Source organism: Aotus nancymaae, unplaced genomic scaffold, assembly GCF_030222135.1.
Source record: "Aotus nancymaae isolate 86718 unplaced genomic scaffold, 86718_ANA_hifiasm-v0.15.2.pri h1tg000059l, whole genome shotgun sequence".
In the NCBI taxonomy this organism is placed as follows: Eukaryota; Metazoa; Chordata; class Mammalia; order Primates; family Aotidae; genus Aotus; species Aotus nancymaae.
Window position 1 is genome coordinate 56941316 of NW_026988473.1, and position 18269 is coordinate 56959584.

At 38.3% G+C, this 18269-nt stretch overlaps 1 protein-coding gene across 7 annotated transcripts in view; it reads right to left on the minus strand.

Annotated features, from left to right (window-relative positions):
- FCHSD2 (FCH and double SH3 domains 2) overlaps positions 1-18269 on the minus strand; it is a 298118-nt gene that overhangs the window by 81943 nt on the left and 197906 nt on the right. For all 7 annotated transcript variants that reach the window (XM_012456918.2, XM_012456915.2, XM_012456914.2 and 4 more), the window contains one exon: positions 5940-6062. In XM_012456918.2, coding sequence (XP_012312341.1) covers positions 5940-6062 — 123 coding nt within the window. The remainder of the gene's footprint in view (positions 1-5939; positions 6063-18269) is intronic.

An 18269-nucleotide genomic window follows, 5' to 3' on the forward strand; every position in this document is an offset into this window, starting at 1 on the left:
GTGAGGAGTTGTGATCCCTTGGAGGAGGAGAGGAGTTCTGGTTTTGGGTCTTTTCATCCTTTTTGCGCTGGTTTCTTCCCATCTTTGTGGATTTATTTGCCTGTGGTCTTTGTAGTTGTTGACTTTCAGATGGGGTCTCTGAGTGGATGTCCAGTTTGTTGATGATGAAGTTATTTCTTTCTGTTTCTCAGTTTTCCTTCTAACAGTCAGGCCCCTCTGCTGTAGGACTGCTGGAGGTCCACTCCAGATCCTGCTTGCCTGGGGATCACCCTCTGCGCTCTTGCAGGGAGCTGCAATCCAGAGCTTCTCCTAATTGACCATTTGGATCCCTCCTCCTCCATGTCTGACTAATTTTTATAATTTTTTTGTAGAGACAGGGTCTCGCTACGTTACCCGGGCTGCTCTTGAAGTCCTTAGCTCAAGCAATCCTCCCACCTTGGCTTCTAAAGTATTAGGATTACAAGCATGAACCACTGTGCACAACTTCCTTTGTTCACTTTTAAATTGGTTTGTCTTTGATGTTGAGTTGTAAGAGTTCTTTGTATATTCTGAATATTACATTTTTATCAGATATGTGATGTGCAAATATTTTCTCTCATTATTTGGGTTCATTTCACATTCTTGATAATGTCCTTTGATGCACAAAAGCTTTTAATTTGATTATCTATGTTTTTTCTTCTTGCCTGTGCTTTCAATGTCAAATCTAAGAAAGTACTGCCAAACGAAGGTCATAAAGATCTATCTATACTTTCTCTTATAAGTTAGATCATTGCTCCATTGAGTTGATTTTGTGAGGTAAGAGTTCACAACTTCATTGAACATTCTTTTTTTTTTTGAGACAGTCTCGCTCTGTTGCCCAGGCTGGAGTGCAGTGACACAATCTCAGCTCACTGCAACCTCTGCCTCCCAGGTTTGAGAGATTCTCCTGCTTCAGCCTCCCAATTAGCTGGGATTACAGGCGTGTGCCACTACACCTGGCTAATTTTTGTATTTTTCATAGAGATGGGTTTCACCATATTGGCCAGGCTGCTCTTGAACTCCTGACCTCGTGATCTGCCCGCCTCCGCCTCTCAAAGTGCTGGGATTAAGGGCATGAGTCACCACGCCTGGCCCGAACTTCATTCTTTTGCATGTGGCTATCCAGCTGTCCCAGAACCTTTTTTGCTTTTTCTTTTTAATTTTTTTTATTTTTGGAGACAGAGTCTTGCTCTGTCACCAGGTGGCAAGCTGGCGTGCAGTGGCGTGATCTTGGCTCACTACAACCTCCGCCTCCTGGGTTGAAGCAATTCTCCTGCCTCAGCCTCTCAAGTAGCTGGGACCACAGACGCACACTACCACGACCAGCTAATTTTATATTTTAGTAGAAATGGGGTTTCACTATGTTGGCCAGGAGGGTCTCGATCTCTTGCCCTCGTGATCCACTCGCCTTGGTCTCCCAAAGTGCTGGGATTACAGGCGTGAGCCACTGTGCCCGGCCTCCCAGAACCTATTTCTGAAGAGTATATTCTTTATCTATTGAATAGTCATGACACCTCCGTTGCAAATCAATTGACCACAGATGTTTGGGATTATTTCTGAAGTCTCAATTCTGTTTCATTGGTCTATATGTCTATACTTATGTGCATATCACACTATCTTTACTACCATAACTATATAGTAAGTTATGAAATTGGTAAGTGTGAGTCCTCTAACTTTATTTTTCTGTTTCAATACTGTTTAGACTATTCATGGCCCCTTGTAGTTCCATATTAATTTGAGGACTGGGCCAGGTATGGTGGCTCATGCCTGTAATCCCAGCACTTTGGGAGGCCAAGGCAGGTGAATCACTTGAGGTCAGGAGTTCAAGACCAGCTTGGCTAACATGGCGAAACCCCATCTTGACTAAAAATACAAAAAAATTAGCCAGGCATGATGGCATATGCCTGTAATTATAGCTATCTGGGAGGCTGAGGCAGGAGAACTGCTTGAACCCGGAAGGTGGAGGTTGCAGTGGGTTGCAGTGAGCTGAGCTCACGCCACTGCACTCCAGACTGGGTGACAGAGTGAGACCCTGTCTCAAATTAAAAAAAAAAATTGAGGACTGGCTTTTCCATTTCCGCAAAAAAAGGCTATTCCATATCAAAAAGGAATTCTGATAGAGACTACACTGAATCTGTAGATCACTTTGTGGAATATTACAATATTAGCAACATAAAATATCCCAATCCATCAACATCTATTATATGCATTTATTGAAGTCTTTTATTTCTTCCAGCAATGTTTTCTAGTTTTCAGTGTACAGGTCTTCAACTCATTTTGTTAAATTTATTCTTAAGTAGTTTATTCTTTGAGTATTATTGTAGTTGGAATTATTTTCTTAACTTTCTTTTTGGATGATTCATTGATGGAATATAGAGATGCAACTGATTTTTGTGTTTTTATCTTATACTTTGCTAAATTTATTAGCTCTAGTAATTTTCTTAATGGATTATCTGAGAGTTATAAATATAATCATGTCATCTGCAAGGAGATGCATTTTAATTCCTCTTTTTCAATTTAGATGTCTTTTATTTATTTCTCTTACTGAATTGCTCTGGCTAGGACTTTCAGTACAATGGTTAATAGCAGTGGTGAAAATGGGTATCCTTGCCTTCTTTCTGATATTAGCAGGGGAAGCTTTCAGTTTTTCATTATTGAATACAATATTGGTTGTAGGGTTTTCAGAAATGCTATAATGTTATGTAAGTTTCCTTCTTTTCTAGTTTGCTGTTTATCACTAAAAAGTATGGAATTTTGTCAAGTGCTTTTTCTGTTTGAAATGATCTAAGAAATGATCTATTGAAATGATCATAAGGTTTTTTTCTTCCTTTTACTTATCTGTTTTTGGTTAGACTTCAAGGTATTAAGAACAGTAACACTTGACAATTTAATTTCCAAATAAATGTGGAATTACATTGTTATTTTCTGAATTCTTAAAGAGCTTTGTTATTAATTGGTAGGAGTTTCCTTATGGAGACAAAAAGCAAGCAAACTATAAAGGCCAGCAAAGCTATCTTTGGAGTTACTATCCTAGAGAAAATACCTATGACAACATCTGCTTCAGTTACATATACAAAGCATTTCATAAAATATTAAGGAGAAAAGCAAGCTTTACAAATAATTAAAATTTAACAAAAGCTCCTAGGGCCATCTGTTTCCATTTAGGGGATGAATGGTATAGAAAGCACTTTAACATTTACAGTATGTTGGTATGAACTGCCACCAAAATATCTTTTGGAATATGTCACATTTTGAACAAAGTAATAATGATATAAAATAAAAAAAATTAAAAAGTGTCAAACTTCTCTTTAGGTTGCTTTCAGCAGTATAACAAGAACAGCGTAACAAACTCTTTATAACAGAAAAGCATATGGCATAAAACTTGTAGGCCTCTTCTGGTACTTGGAACAAAAGGGCACAACTCCTAGAGACATTATTCTTATTAAATTTTTATTCCTACCACTTTCAATTTAAATGTAAGAGCGTCTCATTTATTCCTCATCCCTGGGGAGTGAGATACTCATATGAGTGAATGCAGAAAATAAAAGCTTATCTCTTTATGTGTTCAAACTAGTTCATAAATTCTTAATTCATTTTCTATTAAAATAATACAAGCTAAAGAGAATATAGTAGAAGAGCATGGGAAGTACTATGTGTGAATGTGTAACCCTAGGCCAAGTCACATAATCTTCTGAGTCCAATTTCCTTTGTATAAATGAACATAGTAATGACAACCTCAAGGGATTCAAGATATACCCCATGCTAAAAGTCCTAGGAAATTATTAAGAATGTGTAAAATATTAGCTATCTGTTATGACTACAATGTTTACGTGTTTTATAAACTAAGGGTAATGTATCCAGTCCAACTTATTCTTGGAAAAAAGTATTTCAAAGAATTTTGCTAGAAGATAACTTCTCTGATAAAATTAGATAAAATGTAATTGGATTAAAAAACACAATTTATAATATAATTAGAAATAAAAATGTCACCCTACCATATATTCCAATTGAATGAAAACTGCAAAACTCATTTCTAAATAATCATGGGTTAATAAGGAGAAACACATAGAAATAATAACAAAAGCCCTATATATCATATAATTCAGTTCAAGCAGAAAGACACTTTTTAAAAAGCTTTAAATGAATTTACTTAGAAACAAGAAAGACTGAAAACATGGGATCTAAATAGAAAAAGAAGCTTGAGAAAGAACAACAACATAAACTGTAAGACAGTAGAAAGAAATAATGAAGATAAAGGCAAAAATTAAGGAAACAGAAACAACACAGAGAAGCAGAACAAACGTCATTTTATCTGGTGCTTGGAAAAGATTAATAAAATAGACTGGCAAGTCTGGTCAAAATAAGACAGAGGGCACAAACAATATTAAATATAAAAACAGAGACAACAGTAGAAGCAAACCAATTTATGACATCAAATCTGATAACTTAAATGAGATGGACAATTGTCTAGGAAAAGTTACCCAAAGATACTGAAAAAGAAATAGAAAACCTAAATGGACAAATAAACATAAAAAATTTGACCACGGCTGGGCGCAGTGGCTCACACCTGTAATCCCAGCACCCTGGGAGGCCGAGGCAGGTGGATCATTTGAGGCCAGAACTTTGAGACCAGCCTTACCAACATGGTGAAACCTTGTCTCTACTAAAAATAACAAAAACAACAAAATTGATCACTAGTCAAAAAATCACCCACTTTATAGAAGGAACAGATGCTTTTCATAGACTTTTCCACCATTTTTTTCTGAAAAAATTCTAATGCATTAAAATCAAACAAATTATACAGTAAATACCTATACACATACTACAGATTCTTCAATTAACATTTTAGTACATTTTCCTTTTTTCTTAGATTTTGGGGGGTAACAATACAGGAAAACAGACATATGACAGGACTTCAAAGCACCAGGCCAGTGATCTTTGTATTTCCGTATCAACTTAGCATTTTTAACATTTTTCTAAATGAAGAATTGGGAGCTCTGGTACAGTGAAAACAAGAATATATACACAAGAGGCATTCAGGATGAAGAGTCTGTGCCCCTTTTCTTTCCTGTCTTTGGACACTGTCATGTGAAAATGGATATCCTGATCCCTCTTCTATAAGTATTAACCAGTTCTCACTCTCCCTGACAAAAAAAAAGAACTGAACTGCATCTTTTAAAGTAGCAGTTATAAAATGCAAATTTTTTTTAAAATGCATTCCTTTAGTCAGGAAATATTTATTGTGCATTTAATTTATCAGATAAAAAACATTTGCTAACCACAAGAACTATTTATCTTCCAAAAGACAGTTTCACAACTGTAAAACATTTTAATATATCAAATCTTGAAGAAAAGTCATTACATTTATTTTCTCTGCATACAATGTGACATGTCAGCAAACCTGATGGATAGCAACACTTTTAAATGAAAAGACTGCTATCGAAAAATGACAGCATATATATAGTAGGGCTTAATTTGTAAAATAAAAACAAAAAACACAAAAACCAAGAAATTGCAGTATTTGTTTCTATATCAATTATAAAATGCTCCTTTTCTCTTTGTGCTCTTATAATACTCTTTGTACTGACACACAACCTATTGTTTCCCTCATGTGAACAGAATGTATTCAAACTCTGGGTAGAAGTTCAAACCCTTCTCAAAGGCAATGCATATGGCAATGGACCGATGTTCTAAGCCAGCTTGTATCATCACCTTCCTTTTTGCCCTTGGTGCATCTTCACCAACTCATCAACAAGGAGAACAGAATCTCCTCCAACTTTGTTAGAAGGAATGCTGTTTCCAGGAAATTTATCCTTAAATGCATTCTTCTAATATCACTGGTACCTTCATTTTTTTTGTATGCAGAAATATTTTAGCTTCTAAGTTGAATAACACTACACATTGCACTAAAGGTAACTTACCTTGCTGGAGTTTTCTAATAAAAATTGGAATGTGTTCTGCACAGCTTGGCATGTTTCTAGCTCAGTCCGGCTGAAGGTTATTAAATAATCCTTGAGATGATCATACACATTTCCATCCAGAGCCTGTAACACAGGGGTAAATAAAAGCAGAAAAAAACTATAGTAAAGCTTTGACACGTGATACCTTCTGCCTATGAGAAAAGTACGTATGTTAAGTTTAAAATTTGTTAATAATAAATGGACAAAAGATACAGATTGTAAGTAAATATGAACAGTTAACAATCACTTCAGAAAATATTGAATCTTTCTAATAAACAGGAACTAAAAAAGGTAAGATCCAGTATTAGTAAAGCTGTGGGAAAATAGGACACAATTTAGAGACAAAGTGAGTGGGTTCTGATCTTTCCTAATCTGGTTAAGCGTAGGAGTTAAGTGAGATAATAAATGTGAAAGGATGCAGGTGCAGTGCCTGGAAAAGAGTAGATACTCTATAACAATCTCCTCCATTTTTCCCCAAACCATTATTGGTAGGATTATAAATTAGTGTATGTATATTTACTAAACAGCAGTCAGGTAAAAAACACAATAAAAATATTTAAAAAAGAAAAGCGACTCAGAGATACTGCTTTGGGGAAGAAAAATCAGTGTAATATCTATGAAGGGTTTGAAAACTCTTATTTCCTTAAACATCTGTAACAGGAATCTTTGAAACCGAAAAAAAAAAAAGAGAAAAATCACTGAACATTCGATAAATAATTAAGCTATGATGTATACTGCCACCAAAATAAAAGCTGTGGAAATTGTATAGATGAAAAGTATGTATCAAATAATTTTAGATTAATAAAAGAATATACATGTACATACTAGCAACAACTATGGAAAAATATGATAATAATAATTAATAATAACAATAATCAAGGTTCTGAAGTCTTGCCAATCAGTAGAGGTAAAAATTGCAGTATAAAATTCACCCAATATAAGTCACCATTTTAACAATTTTAAAGTGTACAACTCAGTGGCTTTTAGTACACTGACGAAGCTGTATAACAATTTCCATCATCTAATTCCACCACTTCTCCAAAAACACTGTACTAGTTAAGTACTCATTCTCCATCCCTTCCTTCCTCCCTCCAGTCCCTGGCAACCACTAGTTTGCTTTCTACTTCTATGGATTTGCCTACTCTGGATATTTCATATAAATGAAATCACATACTATACGACTTTTTGTGCCTGGCTTCTGTCATTCAGCATAACATTTTCAAGGTTCATTGATTTGTTAAGTACTTCATTCCTTTTTACAGCTTAATAATATTCTGTTGTACCACATTTTGTTTATTAATCAGGTGATATAAATTTGCCTTTTCCCCACTTTTTGACTATTACAAATAATGCTGCTATGAACATTTGTGTACAAGTTTTTGTTTGAGCACCTTTTTCCATTTCTTTTGGGAATATACCCAGGAATGGAACTGCTGGGTCATATGATAAAGTTCTATGTTTAATTTTCAGGAACTGTCAAACTGCTTTCCACAGTGACTGCAACATTTTACCTTTCTACTAGCAATGTTATGAGGGTTCAAATTCTCTACACCTTTGCCAACAGTTATTCTTTTGTATTTTGGTATTTTTTTTAATTATGAAAGCTGTATTAGTGGTTAGGAATGTTATCTCTTTGTGGTTTTGATCTGCATTTCTCTAGTTACTAATTATGTTGAGCATCTTTTCATGTGCTTTTTGGCCATTTGTATATCTTCTTTGGAGAAATGCCTACTCAAGTCCTTAACTCATTTTTCAATTAGGTTGTCAGGCTGGGCATGGTGGTTCATGCCTGTAATCTCAGCACTTTGGGAGGCTGAGGCGGGTGGATCACGAGGTCGGGAGTTTGAGACCAGCCTGGCCAACATGGTGAAACCCCATCTCTTCTAGAAATACAAAAATTAGCCAGCATGAGCCTGTAATCCCAGCTACTCAGGAGGCTGAGGCACGAGAATTGCTTGAACCTGGGAGATAGAGATTGCAGTGAGCTAAGATCGCACCATTGCACTTCAGCTCTGGGCAACAGAGCAACACTCCATCTCAGAAAAATAAATACATAAATAAATTAGGTTGTCTTTTGTTGCTGGATTGTAAGAATTCCTTATATATTCTGGATACTAGATTCTTACAACATAGATGATTTGCAAATATTTTCTCCCATTTTGTCAGCTGTCTTTTTACTTTCTTGAAAATTTCTTTTGATGTATAAACGTTTTACTTTTTTAAAAAAGAGACAGGGTCTTGTCATGTTTTCCATGCTGGACTCAAACTTCTAGGCTCCAGTAATCCTCCTGCCTCAGCCTCTCAAATAGCTGGGACTATAGGCAGCCTATCAGGCTTACAAGTTTTAAATTTTGATGCAGTCTAACTTAGCTACTTTTCTTTTGTTGCTTCTGTGTTGGTATTATATCTAAGAATCCTCAATGGAGGTCTTCCATTGTATCTTATGTTTGGCTGTTACATTAAACTTTTAGTTTGACTTTTTTTTTTAAATACACAAATTCTGTCCGAAAAGCACTGGGTAACAAAGCCACACCTTCTGTAATGCTTACACCGCTAGATGATACCATTGAGCACTTTAAATTTAGGCACTGCAAATGTTTTTAGTATGATTTCCACGTAATTATGTAACATCACCAGAGACACTGCTGGTTTATTAAGTCTGAACAAAATTTCCTGTATCAGGACATACTTTTCCTGAACTTGTTTAGAAAAAGAACATATAACAGCTTCTGATACAAGGTTTCTGCCTTAGAAATGGTCTTGGTGGACAATCATAACATGATTATGTTTTTGCAGGAAACCACTGGTGCATTTTATTTGAGTACAGCAAATGGTAATATGGGCACTGTGAGCTCAAAAAAAAAAAAGGTATGATTTTAAGGTGAATCAAATACCCACATAGTTTCTATTTTCTCAGTGCAATATAAACAGTACCCACTGTGCTGTGCCCAGACTCTGTGCCAGCTTTATGGGTGAAGTGAGAGGGAGGAGAAAAGTTGAAAAAAGAAAATCAAAGTTCTGGTGATACTTCTCTTTTTGACCTTACTATAATCAGGATTATTTCTGAAATATGTTTTTCACTAAAGGAATTGTACTATTAATTTTGATAGAAGTATATCACAAGTCAGGAATTATACATTCACTCAGCTTCTTAAATCCTACTTTAAAAATTCTAACTGGGTGCGGTGACATGTGCCTATGATCTCAGCTACTTGGGACGCTGAGGCAGGAAGACTGTTTGAGCCCAAGAGTTTTAATCAGCAGTGATCTATGATCATGCCACTGCACCCCAGCCTGGACAAAAGAGCAAGACCCTATCTTTAAGATAAATAAATAAATTCTAAACACTTTATAAAGACATTCAAGAAGTAATTTGTTTCTATATTTCACTTCAGCAATAAAACATATATTATCTCATCATGAGATAATAACTGGCACATGTATCCCAGGGTCCACCAGTAGACATGATCATCCAAACAGCTACCAAAGCCTTACCAAAGTGACGGCAGTGGCTGCTGCCATCATGCCGGCTGCAGCAGGGCAGCACCGCTGGGGCTGCACACTCCATGGAGCCAGTGGGAGCCCTGCCCCTTCTGAGTTGGGATGGGAGCTCCCCGGGTGCCACTGTAGTCTCCCAAACTGCAGCTGCAGACCCTGGCTTCCTGGGAGGGGCTACAGCTGCCCAAACTGCAGCTGTGGATCCGAGCTTCCCTGTGTTCTTGGGGCACATCTGGGAAGGGCCCCCTGCCCTGTTCCTGCTGGCTTGGGGATGTCTGTTCCTGCTGCCTGGCCTCTCTCCTCTCCTGGAGCCTACTCTGATCAGTGGGGCTGTGGCTGAGCCCCAGGGCCTGGAATAACAGTGGGAGGCAGACTCCTGGGCAGAAGGGGGTGGGTTCCCAGTAAAGCCCCACCTTCAGGCCAGGGAGGGCCTAAAGACTGAGGTCTGGACTGCCAGTCCAGCAGATCAGAGTGCGGACTTGTGGTGCCTCTTCTGGGCTTTCATATAGCCACTCACCCAATCGGCACACCCGTCTTCCCCTCTGAGGTCCATAAAAACCCTGGGCTCAGTCAGGGGAGAGGATGGTCAGGGGAGAGGGTGGCCAGAGGAGGAAGAAGGCAGAGAGAGAATGGGATGAATAGTTACAGAGAGTACTCTCTCTGTTGATAGCTGGAGATGATGGGACAGCCAGCTACAGGAGCTACCCTCTCTGCTGAGAGCTTCAGTGACCTGCAGAGATGTCCAAATGACTTGCCTGTGAAGAAAAGCTACCCTCTCTAGGGCCTCCTCTCTGCTGAGAGCTGAACACTCCAGGGGATGATCTGCCTACAGAGAGGAGCTACCCACTCCTCTGAGCTGTTCTAACAGTAAATAAAACTCTTCTTCACCCTTCACTTGTCTGCCTACCTCATGCTTCCTGGATGCAGGACAAGAACTTGGGCGGAGGCACCATGGCCATAGAGGTTCCTGGCCAGAAAAATTGGTACCCCAGAGATCCCGTAATGAAGAAAGTTTAATTAGAAATACTCAACTTTTGTTGATAGTTTTGAATTTAGATGTAGAAGCATCTTTCTTCACTTAAGATGGAAGAATGTCAACCAGAATTATACAGATGTGCATTATTTAATATAAAAGAGTTAAAAAAATGGCAACTTGGTGCACTAGTAGTACCTAACTATTCATATTAAAAATGATTTACTTCCAACAGGGACTTGGACCATTCTTTTTAAAAAGGCAAATCTCAACTTAATAGTAATTTCCTAGTTTTTACTATCCTAACAGTCGACAAGCACAAAACAAATGTATTTCAGTCCTGCCCTCTCTCCTTTTACAGAGATGATGGGATAAGGAAGACCTTGGGGTAAGGAAACCTGTAAGCCTTAGGGGTAAGGAAAAACCCTGTAAGCCTTAGGGGTAAGGAAGATTCCTTCAGATACTAGCTGCCTTCCATTTTCTAAGGCCTAACTAAACCAGTTGTTCTCAAAGTTAAATATACCTGAGAATCACTGCAGAGTTTATAAAAACATAGATTGTTTCAGCATAGTGAGGCTATTTTGTATACTACTACAATGGTGAATACATGTCATTATACATTTTTGTAAACCCAGGTTGCACAATGTAAAGAATGAACCCTAATGTAAACTACGAATTTGGGGTGATGATGATGGTGTCAATGTAGGTTCATGAATTGTAACAAATGTACCACTCTGGTGGGGGATATTGATAGTGGAAAGAAATGTAGGGGAAGAGAGATCTCTGTACCTTCTGTTGAATTTTGTTGTGGAACTAAAACTGCTCTAAACAATAAAGTCTGTTTTAAAAAACAAACACAAATTGCTGAGCCCCACTCCCGATCTCTGATTCAGTAGGCTGAAGTTGGGCCCTAAGAGTCTGCATTTTCTAACAACTTGCCACTGGCCTGGGATCATACTTTGAAAACTACTGAACTGCACAGTTACTTTAGCTGACTGACTAAGTTGAGCATTTATGTGGACTTAGATTCTGGTGACCCTTTGGAAGTAGAGTGGCTGCAGGCAGAGAAGCCTACCATCCTGAATAGGGTGAAAAGCACCAATAGGTACTGTTACTGTAGATGGATCAGCAGCTGTTTTCAACTGGCAATCATGCTCTACTTCAGATGTGAGACAGAAAAGAGCTTGAGCTCTGAAACCAGTTGGATGTGGGTTAGAATCCCAGAGCTTTTACTTACTTTATCATGTTGATAGTTTTCTTTTTTTTTTTTTTTTTTTTTGAGGCGGAGTTTCGCTCTTGATACCCAGGCTGGAGCGCAATGGCGCGATCTCGGCTCACCGCAATCTCCGCCTCCTGGGTTCAGGCAATTCTCCTGCCTCAGCCTCCTGAGTAGCTGGGATTACAGGCACGCGCCACCGTGCCCAGCTAATTTTTTGTATTAGTAGAGACGGGGTTTCACCATGTTGACCAGGATGGTCTCGATCTCTTGACCTCGTGATCCACCCGCCTCGGCCTCCCAAAGTGCTGGGATTACAGGCTTGAGCCACCGCGCCCGGCCTGATAGTTTTCTTATTTGTATTTAAGGAAAGTGGCAGTACCACATACTCCACAGGACAGAGTGAAGATTAAGTAAGGTAATGGATGTGGTACAATGTTAGTCATTCTTGCCTTGCTTTAAAATCATCAATGCATTGGCCATATATTGGTAATGGTTAAAGCTGGGTAATGAGTACATGGGGGTCATTATACTGCCTTTTTTTTCTCTTCAGTGTATATTGAAAATTTTTCATAGAAAAAGAAAAAGAAAACCTGAATATGAGGTAAAAAAAAAATCCACAAATTTTTTTTTTCCAATGGCTCCCACTGTATATTTTGAAAAGTAGAAATTCTTTAGTTGGCATTTAAGATTCTTTACAATCTGGTCCCAACATAACTCTCTCTCATTAGCACCATCTCTCATCACTGTTCTCTACATTATACTCTATAGCCCAACCATACTGAGTTATTTTGGAAAATGACATTCACTTTCATGTTTACAATTAAGTTATTCTCTTGGCCTAGAATGTCCTTTCCACTTAAATACTACTACTAATAATAATAACGATGGTTAGCACAGGCAACTAACATTTACTAATGGCTTACTGAGTTCCAAGTGCTTTACGAAACTGATTCAACTAGCTCTTCCTTAGTGTCCCCACAATATTCTTTTATATGCTCTATGGGCATTATTGCAAATCATGGATTGAACGTTATTTAAGTAGGTGAGAGGAGGCCCATAAGATCAGAAGCCTCTTTCAATGGAGATTAATCTTAAAATATCTTTCCAGCTATTCAACACCCAGAATTCCCTGAATTTTAATTACCGCCTTTGCAAGGCCGTGTGGTACTCATTAACCTGCACATGAACTAATTTATTAGTGGGTAAGATAGCTGGAGGCCTTCTGGCCTGGGTGAATTATTGCTAGTGTGCATAGAGTTAATGCCGGTGATACAAAAATTAAGAAACAGTTGGAATTCAAAGCACAGGAAGTGGATGACAACCCTAAGATTTGCTCCAGCCCTCTGCCTTAAACTGCAATTGTCTGAACCAATGATGGCATCTAGAGATGAAGTTCAAGGCAATTCTGGGTAGTACTGTCTCAATATGGTTTGTGACTGGAAGGCAGATTACATAAATATTTATATGGACTTTGATTAAAAAGCCAATGATTAGAATAAAAATAGTCCCAAAAAGTAGAACCAAAGAGCTTGAAAATGCTTTTTACAAACTCCCCATCATGTTATTTAAAACACTATATTGAAACCATTTAAATACATGTCCGATTTTCCCAAAACACCCTTAATTCCTGATGAACAGGCAGCACTTGCTTCTTCCCTTTATCCTATCCTTAGCAGAGAAGGCCTCTAATAAATGATGATTGAAATGAATCAAACTGAGAAGGGTCTGAACTCAAAAGCAGACCCCAGTTGTGTAAGTGGGAAAGCACCAAAGAAACACTTCGAGAGTGAAGTAAAGAATTAGGCATTTATCTTAATTGGGTCACCTTTATTATGATGAAAAAAATAATATGTTGTGAAAGTTGATTACACAAATTGAATCAATCTTGTCATATGCAACTAAATCAATTGAGGGGCCCGGGGGAAAAAGCACTTAGGGCATATAATGTTGTTCCACGAATGTAATTCTCTGCAAGCCTGCTGCTGAAACTGCCTGTGGTAACCTGAAACCAGTATTATCTAATAGCTATTGAAACAATCTGTTGTGACTCTAAGACTAACTTTACTCACTGCTATCACTCAGCCCCACCAATCAGAGCTTGCCAGCTCCCCAAAACTTTACTAGTGCCAACCTTCTCTTTGTTCTTTGGCCATATGAAGATCACCCAATCTGTGTGCATGTCCCAAAATGTAATTCTTGTTTTCCAAATAAAACATTTTTAATTTAGAGATTCATCTCTATATTTTCTTTGACTTCGATAATGTAATTGGCTGGGCATGGAGGCTCACGCCTGTAATCCCAACACTTTGGAAGGCCGAGGCAGGCGGATCACCTGAGGTCAGGAGTTTGTGGCCAGCCTCACCAACATGGTGAAATCCCATCTCTACTAAAAATACAAAAATTGGTTGGATGTGGTGGTACCCACCTGTAGTCCCAGCTACTTGGGAGGCAGAGGCATGAGAATTGCTTGAACCTGGGAGGGAGGTTACAGTGAGCCAAGACGTGCCACTGCACTCCAGCCTGGGTGACAGAGAGAGACTCTGTCTCAAAAACAAAACAAAACAAAATGTAATTATTTAGACTGACACGATTTTTTAATTTTTAAAGGGTAGTAGGGGTTGAGGGAGAGGTAGGGATGGTTAATGGGTACAAAAAAAATAGAGTAAGATCTACTATTTGATAGCACAATAGGGTGACTATAGTCAAAAATAACCTAATTGTACATTTTAAAATAACTTAGAGTGTAATTGGATTGTTTGTAGCTCAAAGGACAAATGTTTGAGGGGATGGATACCCCACTCTCCATGATGTGCTTATTTCACAATGCATGCCTGGTATCAAAACATCTCATGTACCCCACAGATATATACACCTACTATGTACCCATAAAAATTTAAAAAAAAATTTTTTTGAGACGGAGTCTTGCTCTGTTGCCCAGGCTGGAGTACAGTGGTGAAATCTCGGCTCACTGCAACCTCTGCTTCCTGGGTTCAAGTGATTCTCCTGCTTCAGCCTCCTGAATAGCTGGGATTATAGGCATGCACCACTATGCATAACTAATTTGTGTGTGTGTGTGTGTGTGTGTGTGTGTGTGTGTGTGTGTGTGTGTGTGTTTTAGTAGAGATGGGGTTTCACCATGTTGGCCAGGCTGGTCTCGAACTCCTGGCCTCAAGTGATCTGCCCACCTCAGCCTCCCAAAGTGCTCTGGGGCCACAAGGTGTGAGCCACCATACCCGTCCTTAAATTTTTTAATAAAATAAAAAATTAAAAAAAATTAATTTTTAAAAACTCCTCTTACATCTTGCATAACAGTATCCAGCAAACATCTATCAAATACAACTGCACAGACAAGGTCAGATGCCTATACATATATTCTTCACAAGATCTTGTAATAGCATTCTAGGTCAATGCTATCAGACTGACTTATATTTTGACCAGACACTACTTCCCTCCTTTTTTTTTTTTTCTTGATACAGAGTCTCACTCTGTCGCCTAGGCTAGAGTGCAATGGCATGATCTCGGCTCACTGAAACCTCTGCTTCCCGGATTCAAGTGATTCTCCTGCTTCAGCCTCCTGAGTAGTTGGGATTACAGGTGCCTGCCATCATGCCCGGCTAATTTTGTATTTTTAGTAGAGACAGGGTTTCACCATGTTGGCCAGACCAGTCTCAAACTCCTGACCTCATGATCCACCAGCCTTGGCCTCCCAAAGTGCTAGGATTACTGGCATTAGCCACCACACCTGGCCTCCTCCTCTGACTTTCAAACCTGTGTATCAAACTGCCTCTTAGACTGAATCATTCTCTTTTCCACCTGCTTTTCTTTTTGGGTTCCTCAATGTGTGATGTCACTATTCAGTCGCCTGCCTGTGGCAGAAACCTAGAAGTCAAGGTTTACTTTTCCCTCTGCCTTATCTCCCACATACTGTTCATTACCAAATCTTACTGATTCCACTTCTTAAATATTTACCAAACCTAACCCCTCTTCCTGATCTCCACAGCTACTCCCTTCTGGTTATCCTGTCTCATCTGGATTATTGCAGCAATCTCCTGTAGCCCTGCATCCAACTGTCCCTCTCAGCAACTCATTTCCACACTGCAACTAGAAGGATGTTTCTAAATAGTGTATTTTACTTGACTGCTCTACACTGTTCCCTGGCTACCCACCAGAGTTAGGAAAAGGCTTCTTAAAAAATCATCATGGACCACATTATCTGAACTTGGCATGCCTTTTCAGCTTCTTCACTTATTACCCACTCCCCATTCCCCTTCCCTACTATACTTTCTCTACAATGCACAGTTTTTGGCTTCTCTAACACTCCTTTTTTGCCTCTGAGCTTTCACATAGACTTTTCTTCTGCCTTGACTACTCTCTGCTTTCTCTCCCATGATCTGGTTCACTCTTACCAGCCTTAGTATCTTCACTTAATCATCTACTCTGGATATCTCTATTGTCTTTTTGCTTCATAACTCCTGATCATAGCACAAAACCTCATGCTGGTGATATTTGTTTGTATGTCCCTCTTTTTGTTTAAGTTCCATAAAGGGAGAGATCAGGTCTGTCTGTTTACCATTCCATCTTCTATGCTGAATATAGGGTTTGGCATACTAGTGGAGCTCAATAAATATCTGTTCAACAAATAATACCCCAGGATCGAAGCTGAAAGATTAGTCCAAAAATGGCCTGTCCTTCCTACCAAATGGCTATTCTTCCTACCAAGAGGATAGAGCCTATCTGTAGTAGGAAGGAATTAGACCAACTCACAGAGAAAGGCAGTGATGAGAAATTTGGCAAAGTGAAGATGGGAATGGTGGACAGAGGACAGGGATAGTGTCCTTGAATTGGGTAGTTCTTGAGCAAGCACCACCTCATCCTTTCTATGATTTGGTTGAGCCAACAAATTCCTCTGTTTTGCCTAAGCTACTTTGAGTTGGGTCATTGTTACTTGCAATCGAAAGACTTCTTACTAAAGAGTAACAAATGATAACGAACTTACATTAGCCATATCCAAATAGTTTTCGCAAACCATATGTTCTGAAATGGCAGGATAAGCATTCTTTCCAGGTTTATATAAATGTGAGTTAATCTGGCAGAATGAACTCCTTAGTGGTCTCCAATATGCAAAAACTTGGCAGGTAATTTATTCAAATATACTTAAAAAAAAGTCAAACTTTTTTACTATTTGACACAAACTCCCAGGATAATAATTCTGTAATAATTGAAACTGAGAAACTATGGGGACTTGGAGCACAAATATGTTTTAATGACCCAGCAATGTTTCTAAACAATTGAATTTGAATGCCTCTAAGCAGCCACATTTTTTCCAGGTAGTTATTAGACCATACACTCCCTTACATATTACCTCTGCCCTCTTTATTCATTTGACTTACTTGATCCCTAAAATCAGTTGAGTTTGGAACCCAAACTCATAATGTTAAATACTCAAGATAGTGGGGGGGAAAAGGGAATATTCTAAGGACATATTCAGAAACTTAGAAATCTGGAATGTTCCACTAAACATTTATTTTAAAAGAGTGTAAATGTCCTAGAACTTGAAAAAGAAGATTATGATAAATTAGGACGGAAAATGGGTCATTTTCATAAGCATTTGGTGTAATTTCCCCAAAGTAAGAAGTTTAAACAGTGGCCTCCTTATTTAGATCCAGGAAGGGCACAGATTCTTCAATCATAGAGTTATGCTGAAATCCCTTGAGTTCCCTTAATGCAGCCTAGAAAAACAAACTCTTCTTTTCTGAGAGAAATGGGCATTTCTAAAATAGCCTTTGGTAAAAGTCAAGGATATAAATATCAAGATGATGATAAATGTAAGTTGTCTTAAAATTAAATCATGAAATTCTACAGTCTGCTGATATTGCAAGAAAACACTGATTGCCTCCCTGCTTTTGTTTCTTCTCAGAAGACCCCTAATCAGGTTACAAAGAGAAAGTAGCTTTTTAAAGAAATCAAAACAAGTACTGGGGTGTATTTGCATTGTTGTAGCTGAATTTGCCAATTGATATAAAGTAAAACCAGAAACATATCACCTAATTTTTTATGTAGTTGTTTTTATACATCGTTGTTTTATTTAAAAGCGCTGAGTTACTTCAGGTTCTATGAAAGAGGAAACAAATAAGGAAGTTTATGTCTGTAAATTACAAAACCAGGAAAGGAAAATTTCAATGCTGTGTTTCTATAAAGTTTGTGTTATCATCTTGCATTACTACTAGAATGCAAGATTAAGTCAGACGTCTGAAAAAGGTCTGCTGTACTACTTACGGTCACCCAGTTGCAAGTGTGCTACAACCACATATTTAGGTTGCCATCTCACAAGAACATAGGCAACACGAAACCCTGAACCATATATACTTTCATTCAAACCCTAGTTCTACCACTTACTAGCAACATCGCTCTGGGAAGACACTGACCATTCTTGAGCTTTCCATTCCTTATCTGACAGTCAGAAGAGAATGGTGTGTGTAAATGGTGTTATTAAAATAATAGGGTTTAACCATTTCTATGTTATACCAGAGAATTTCATCTATCTCCCCTTGTAGGACTATAGTTAAGAAATTTTGGTGACAGACTTGGTTTCTGAATCTGA